General features: G+C 32.7%; 1 protein-coding gene across 1 annotated transcript; it reads right to left on the bottom strand.

The window, feature by feature from the left end:
• Positions 1-1,709: 1,709 nt before the first annotated feature.
• Positions 1,710-5,700, bottom strand: LOC112024697 (WAT1-related protein At1g44800). Its single transcript, XM_024057320.2, has 7 exons — positions 5,491-5,700; positions 5,323-5,385; positions 3,180-3,296; positions 2,840-3,071; positions 2,488-2,646; positions 2,176-2,327; positions 1,710-2,045 (listed from the first exon to the last, which is right to left on the bottom strand). The coding sequence occupies exons 1-7, from the start codon at positions 5,688-5,690 to the stop codon at positions 1,901-1,903; spliced, it is 1,068 nt and encodes a 355-aa protein (XP_023913088.1). The 5' UTR covers positions 5,691-5,700; the 3' UTR covers positions 1,710-1,900.
• Between the last annotated feature and the right edge of the window lie 2,737 nt (positions 5,701-8,437).

Raw genomic sequence — 8,437 nt, 5'->3', positions numbered from 1 at the left:
ATGAAATTCACATCCTAACACGTACCTGTGGATTGAATCAAGTCACAATTTCTCTTCTATTAGCAGCTCAGGTGTCATTTATGGATAATGTACAGTTGTACACCATAAAAATTTTGCTGGCAAAAGGCAAAGATAGGCAGATGATTAATCCTAGTCTATGAATATCAACTGATAATATGTCACTTGAAATTATCTTACCCAAAAAAATGTTACTTGACGAGTTGAAGTTATACTTACTTACCAAAACAAATGTTTCTTGAAATTATAGTTAATTAGCTGACTGAAACTCATATAGTTGCGGTTCATGCATAGTTTGGTTCAATAAGCTGATGCAGATATATCATGCCATCCAACTTCTCTAAGTTGTTTAGGCATGCTCATCTAACAACTTCTTAAACCAAATTGCTTTCCTTATCACTAATCAGATATGAGCAGTAAATTTCAAGTTGAAATTGGGGGAAAACCTAAGTTCTTATATATTGGTATATAGTATTTTACATCTGAGTGCACCATGCCCCCATGCAAACCTAATCCCAAAAATTAAGAATGTGTGTAGGGTATAGACCTCACAAAGCCAACCTATATGATATTTATATTAAATAAAAGTCAGGTTCAGTTATAGACTTCACCCATAGACCATGCTGTAAACGTAGATGATAATTCTGCCTGCATTGGCAGCATACCATTATCATCATTATTAGAAAAATGTGTAATATAGTACACTACATTCAAATCACCCTCCACATTGCATCATATGTCCACCTATTCTTAACAACATTAAGTACGTCACAGTTGTATTAACCTTAAAACCACGAAACTTCACCACGAACCTTGTAACTCAAATTGTTCAATGGCTTGATCTCCTTTATGAGGAGAACCAAAGTTCGAATGCCCCCTTCTCCATTTGTAATAACAAAATTTAAAAAAAAAAAAAAAAAAACTTTCTTACAGCTTACTAACAATAATTATTGCATATTTGCTCTTTTTATTATTATTATTATTATTTATATAACTAGGCTGCATCCTCCATTTTCCACCCAACCAAATTGTGGTAAGTCAAGAAATTCCTATATAAACCTAATTTTTGCTTAAAACTTAATTGTACAACATCAGTGTCACAACTCACAACATAAGCAGAGAAAAAAAATGTTATGACTTCAATCTTGTTTGGCTAGTAAAAATTGGTCTCTTGGATTTCTCACATACACTATGAATAGTTTAGTTAAAACATTGAAACTTTAGACCAATTAAATGGAAAAAATCTTGAGCAAATAGTAATTTTTTCGATCTTAATTTTGGAATTAAAAAAAAAAAAAAACTGTTGATGACACTTTTCACAATTATGGGAATCTTAATTTTGGAATTAAAAAAAAAAAAAAACTGTTGATGACACTTTTCACAATTATGGGTCTATCAAAATATTTATTTTGAAAAATTAGACAAGGTCCACATATATAGACAAAGCCCATATGTACTTTTTCTAAGGAAAAATTAAGAGTCGTGGATTGGAAGGCAAAAGAGGATTTATCTTATCTATTTTGGGTTTAATGGGAAAACCTTGTAAATGGGCCTAAGGGATTTGCAAAACTCATCAGCCCATGAGTAGATCACCGTGCATAAAAGCTACAAACACAGGAGAACCTTTTTTATCTACTAAATATTTTTGCATACCAGACAACCTCAAAATCCCAATTAATTCTAGACCTATCACCATACAAAGTTGATTTTCATAATCCCACTTGAGTTTAAAAATAGTTGTACTTAGCAATTACTAGCACAGTATTACATTTGGGCACATAACTTTCCATTCCTATTATAGATAATATAGATAAACTTCCTTATCTAATTTATCATTCCTCCCCCATCCCCCTGCGCGTGTACTTGTCATTACAACTGTTGGTTACACTACTGCAGATTCATCTGCGGTTGTGGGTACTACTACACTACTAGTATCATTTTTTGCCTGAAGCAAGCTTTTCATCTCCTTCCTTTTACCCCACAAGAAGGAATACAACCCAACAATGATCAAAACTGAGCCTAGCAACCTGCATTGATAATTCAATAAAAGTGAGATTGATTTGATACATGTAGAGTGTTATGCAAAGAAAATGTATGGTCATAATAACTTGTCAAAAGGTAACATCTCTGGCTTAATTGAAAGAAAACAAGTCATACATTCCGAGTCTGATTTCTGCACCGAGTATGAGAGCTTCTAATATGGACACAAAAATTAGTGACAGTGGATTGAACATTGGGGCATAAGTGGGGCCTCGAATTGCAATTGCCCGTGAAATTAAGCAGAATGTTGCAGCCGTGGCTAGTGCTCCCTAGATGAATAAAATGCATTTGTCATTGTCAACATAACTGGGTACAAAATAACAATTAGATGTAAAACAATATTCAAATAAAAATGATGTCTAACAAAGGAATATTATTAGACATATCATTGCAAATTTGCTGTAGAAATGGTTATACCAGGAAACTTACAGAGTAAAATATTGTAATTAGTTGCAGATTCCACCCTAAGCACCATGCAGCCTTCTGTCTATTTAAGCATAGGCCTATTACAGCTGATTGCATTGATGCTATGATGCATGTTAACATTATTGCCCAGTATTTTGATGGGAAAATTTTGAGCAACTTAGTCTGTTTGGGGAAAAAAAGGATATGGTAAAGTTAAAAGAATGAGACTTGAAAATATCTATCATCTAAAATCAAGTCCAGTAGATCGATATGGAGCTTCCCATATCTTTGGTTGAATCCTAGTAGAGACTAATATCATCATCAGTCACTCACTAAAAGAAAAGAAATTGATTGTACATCGTAATGTGATACATACTTGAACTACGAACCACACACCATAGGAGAGGCAACAGCCAACCAACATGAAAGTGCCTTGGACCCAATGAGCCATAGATGTTTTCAGAGCAACACTATGGTGAAGACCTTGATGACCAATATGGAAAGCTTTTCCTCCATAAAGACAAGCAATTAGTGCTCCTGCCACAGAAAAAATTGCCCCCAGAATCTTCATCTTGCCTGCCTTTGTATTCAGTCCTAGTTTCTCTATACTACAACCATTCAAAAACAAAATCTTGTCATATTACTTCGGTGATTATAAACTGAAATTTCACATCTGGCTACTACGATAAGTTCAATTGATGATCAGTATACTATACCCTGTGATTATGGAGAAGACAAAGGTAACCATTGGAATCAAGTTGAGGAAGCTGATGGCATATGTAGCGTTGGTGTCTCGAAGACCATAATAGAACAGTCCCATAGCCATTGATATTCTGTATTTTTTTTTATATAAAAAAAAAATACATAATGGGAGAAAAAATAAAAAAAGACTCAAGCAGTCAGCATTAGTTTATCAATTAGAATTGGTAAAACTTGACTCACTTTTAGAATGGTCTAAAGCAAATGATTCTATGCTAGGTCTAAACCAAGGTATTCGAGTAACATAAACGTATTAACTTGACTGCATGACTTATTTATCAAATGGGGTCATGTTAGGTAATATTGACCCAATCTAATAAATATGTCATTTAAGAATCAACAGATCCTGATACATGATTCTTACACGATAAATAAATATGTTGTGTTCTTATCTATCTATATAATTAAATACTCATGAGTCGACACATAAACACAAATTGTCACCACCTACTATTCATCCCAAATTCTATTAGATTTTTAAATTTGTATATTTCCAATGGTCCCAAACCATCTAAAAAATTCCACTACTATCGGTATCTTGCACTAGGGACTGCAAGAGTTGAAATTCACGACCCATAGGCAGCACAACACGAGCTTTGAAATGAAATGGAAGGTGCCTATCGTACCACAGAAATCACAAAGCAAAAAGGCATTTAATATTTTCATTGCTTTTGCAATTCCCTACGATCTATCTCTCATTTAGAAGAATATTTCCCCCAAATAATTAATGAGTTCCAACTCCATTACAATCATGCTGTTTATCTTTTTCTCCTTTGGGAATATAAATCATAAAAGCTTCACCAACACTTCTTACCATCAACAGAATGGAAATGAATGGCTAAGAGCCAGAACCAAACCCACCAATATAAAAAGGCCACCCTTTTTTATAAGGAAAAATGTCACTTCAAAGCGAAGGGGAAAAATGTGAATTAAAAATTTTTATCTATTTTTTTATTGGTTTTTTGGACAGTGACACCCCATACGATAGAATATAGATTTTGATCTTATTCATTATCACAAACATTTGGACAAAAAAAAATTTCCGCATTTAAAGAACAAGAAATTTCATAAAATCCAAAACTAAATATATAAAAATCCAAACCAATTATTTGATATTAAAAAGAAAGTCAAATGAGTTCTTCTGCCACTGCAATAATCTCATAACATTTTTCCTGCAAACGAGGAATTACTTCTTCATAAGTCAAAAAAAAAAAAAAAAATTACACAGAGATCCACCACAACTCATAACAAGAGTGTTGTAAAAATATTGTGAGATTTTATTGTGTCTTTAAATTTTCTCAAGTCAAATAAATTGATGGCCATGAAATCTATGAATTTGTTATGTAAAGTGGGGTTTTATTTTTTTATTTTTTTTTGGGATGGACCACTGCAAGAATGAATTAAAAGAACATTTCTTGTTTATAAATTTGTTAGATGGCAGCAAATAATTTTATTTTATTTTATTTTTTGTAAAAAATTTAAAATATTACATATATGAACATACAGACCATGCTTCTCTTGAATTTCACATAGGAAAAAACTTAGGTAGTGAGAGCTCACAAAGGGAGTGGGCTCCATGGTGGGACCCACAAGTGGAGTCCACTCCCTTTTGTGAGAGTCAGAAGCGCCGGAACTGTCTAAGAATAATTACCATCCTAGCATTAGCTCTCATATTCAACCTCCAAGCATTGAATTCGTCTCCTCACCATCTCACCACACTAGCATTAAGACAGCAGTGACAAAGCACCCTATCTCAGTAAGCGTTATTCACAACCATCTGATTTGCAAGAAAATGATTTACCGTCACCTCCCTTACCAATATACAAGGTTGCCAAGCTCTAGTGGACAATACTATAGTCACCTTATAGATAGCTCATAAATTTAATGAAGATGACACATTAGATGTATATTGGGAATTGCTTTGACGGTTTTGCATCAGAGTAAGAGTCAATTGTTTTTTGAGATAAGAGATACAAAATGAGTGATTTTTTATTTTTTTTATTTTTGAGAAACAAAATGAGTGATTGTTGAACATAGAGTTTCATGCAATTCTATAAGCATCAAAAGGCACCCACTTTAGTCTCAAATGGTAATACTAACCCAGTTAAGGCGCTAAGAAAAAGCCAGAACCAAACTGACCAGCTCAACTTCTTTGTGATTTCCCTGCAACCATGCCGAACCATATTCACAGTATTATCAACCAAAACATGGTGAAAATGAATGTCACACAAAATTTATCAAAGGAATATTAAACAAGGACTAGCTAACCTTTCGAAATAGAACGCAAAAGGGGCAACACAAATAGCAGCAACAACATTACGGTAAGTCATGAGTGCAAAAATAAACGTTCCCTGGCTAAGTATGACCCTTGACAGTATTTGCAGACCGGTCGTGAAAATTTGAACCAGCAACATAGCCATAGCTACCTCTGAAGATGCAAACAATTTCTTCACCTTTCCCATACCCATCTCTCTTTTCTCTCTCTCTCTCTCTCTCCAAAAAAAAAGTTATAACAAAAATGAGAAAAGAAATGCAATGGGGTCAGAAAGAGAAAGAAAAGACGTTAATTAATGCTTGTGGGCATTGAAAACAATCCAAAGGGTCAAGGATTGTTAGAGTTGCAGGTAACAGAAGGCTTTCTTGTTTTGGTTTTTTGAGTCACTACTTGGCACTTGCTATATATGCTCGAGTTTAGGAGAGTCTCTCTTTCAGTTTGGACGCAACCTACTCCTCCACAATGTTTTTAGCTTAAGCCTTTGTGTTGTCCTCCGTATATATCTTGTGAATAACTAAACATTCTCTAACCATCATTTTACACGCTCTTTTACACTATAGTCTGTATATCCATAGGCGGAGGGAGGAGAGGTATGCATTTAAATCTTAACCATTGTTTATGATTTAAGTGTCTAGATTCTGTTATGTCAGCATTCCACAAACAATACTTTTAATTATTTTGTTTGTAACATTATTTTATTATTTTAAAACTATTGTTAGTGGAATGCTAATATGATAAAATCTAGACTCTTAAATTATAAATGAATGGTTAAAATTTAAAGAAATCTATTGGTAGAGTATCCTAAGAAATCTAGAGGATCTAAATTCGAGCCGGAAGGAGAGGCTAAGAGTGGCCATGACACCCCCTGGATTTTCCAAAAATGCCCCCTCCCTTCTATTTAATGTTAAAATTTTAAAATATTGGGTAATTTTTAGGGGGCCCCCATTCATTAAAAAAAGAGTAAAATACTCTTTAATTTATTGTTGTTCCATTTATTTTTTTATTTAATATCGACTTTTTTGTCATAAATAAGTCATTAATTGTAGGAGCATTTAATTAAAGTCTAAGTTAATAAAAATATATAAGTAAATCTCTTTAGCAAAAGATTTTTGTTGTTTTTTTAAAAATAAATTCATACACATTTATATAGAGTTAAAACTATATCTACATATTACATTTACATGAATTGATGCATACACTTTTCAAGGCAAGAAAAAAAAAATGTAATATTTACGTTTAAAATACGAAAAGTAGATATGAAATGAATTGAGTGGAAAAATAATTGGCCATACATGTCTTTGCCACATCATCAACTTTAACCCACTTTGGCCCTTTACACTGATTTGTGATTTGCATTATTAGAAGTTTGCATTTAATTTCAGCCCTTAATTTGTTACCTCAAAGTCATTACTTTTGGTGTAGGGAGAGAAAAGCACCATAGTCATTGTTTTAGAAGTTCATGAATGAGATCGAACATTGAGATATTATTGGGCCACGTAAGGATTTTCTTCTTTGGGTAAAACCTTTTTAAAAGAGGAATTCAACCTGGGATGGGTTTAGATTGCATTGAAAAGGAAACCGACATGCGTCTATGTTTTTTTTTTTTTTTTTTGTCCTGTGCATTGTTCACGGGACTTACAAATACAGATTTTAGTAATTTTTTTAAAAATATTGGGTCTCACAGCATTATTAATATATTTAAAAATTATTTTGTTATAGCATTTTTAGATTTCAATACATGTCTATGCCACATCATCAACTTTAACCCACTTTGGCCCTTTACACTGATTTGTGATTTGCATTATTAGAAGTTTGCATTTAATTTCAGCCCTTAATTTGTTACCTCAAAGTCATTACTTTTGGTGTAGGGAGAGAAAAGCACNAAAAAAATTGGGTCACACGGCATTATTGACATATTTAAAAATTATTTTGTTATAGTATTTTCAAATTTCAATACATGTCTTTGCCACATCATCAACTTTAACCCACTTTGGCCCTTTACATTGATTTGTGATTTGCATTATTAGAAGTTTGCATTTAATTTCAGCCCTTAATTTGTTACCTCAAAGTCATTACTTTTGGTGTAAGGAGAGAAAAGCACCATAGTCATTGTTTTAGAAGTTCATGAATGGGATTGAACATTGAGATATTATTGGGCCCTAAGGATTTTCTTCTTTGGGCAAAACCTTTTTAAAAGAGGAATTCAATCTGGGATGGGTTTAGATTGCACTGAAAAGGAAACCGACGTGCGTCTACATTTTTTATTTTTTGTCCTGTGCGTTGTTCACGAAACTCACAAATATAGATTTTAGTAAATTTATTTTTAAAAATTGGGTCCCACAGCATTATTAACATATTTAAAAATTATTTTGTTATAGTATTTTCAGATTTCAATAATAAGCAGTATTCAAATAGACCCGAATGAGATGGTTTTTCTTATGATTTGACGAGTTTGAATTGCCGAGAAATATTACGGCATAAATGCAGGCAAGGCAATGCACTTGTGACGAGTGAATATTTTCATAATTCAGTTTTACATCTTTTCATGCACCTTTTTTTTTTTATTTGAAATCTTTCAGGCGTCCTTTTTTATATTCTTACATGATCTTTCCACAGAATCCACACCTGTCTTCTTTGGAATTTGCTTGAGGATTTGAAATCAACAGTCACACTCACTAAATTTATTTATTTATTTATTTATTTTTTTCAAATCACTTTCTGCTAGGGTTCACTGAAAAGATAGAAACAGACACTAATAATGAATTTTATCCCCTAAATTATACTCCTATTTACATTATATCCTTTTAAATGATGAGAATACACATTTTATACCTTTAAAATATATTACTTTCACACTTATCTCTTTAAATTATGAGAATGCACACTTGAGTAATTGCATCAGTCCGGCCAAATTTTTCTGTCTTTACTTTTTCTATTTTA

This window comes from Quercus suber, unplaced genomic scaffold (assembly GCF_002906115.3).
Source record: "Quercus suber isolate HL8 unplaced genomic scaffold, Cork oak 2.0 scaffold_39, whole genome shotgun sequence".
Classification (NCBI taxonomy): Eukaryota; Viridiplantae; Streptophyta; class Magnoliopsida; order Fagales; family Fagaceae; genus Quercus; species Quercus suber.
This window is presented reverse-complemented; position numbering and strand designations above follow the sequence as displayed.

Excerpts from the sequence above, each read along its gene's own strand:
- LOC112024697 (XM_024057320.2), bottom strand. The coding sequence starts at position 5,690 with ATGGGTATGGGAAAGGTGAAGAAATTGTTTGCATCTTCAGAGGTAGCT. Across the intron at positions 5,386-5,490 it reads TTTGCGTTCTATTTCGAAAG|GGAAATCACAAAGAAGTTGA; the intron begins GTTAGCTAGTCC and ends GCATGGTTGCAG. Across the intron at positions 3,297-5,322 it reads TTTCTTAGCGCCTTAACTGG|AATATCAATGGCTATGGGAC; the intron begins GTTAGTATTACC and ends AAAAAAATACAG.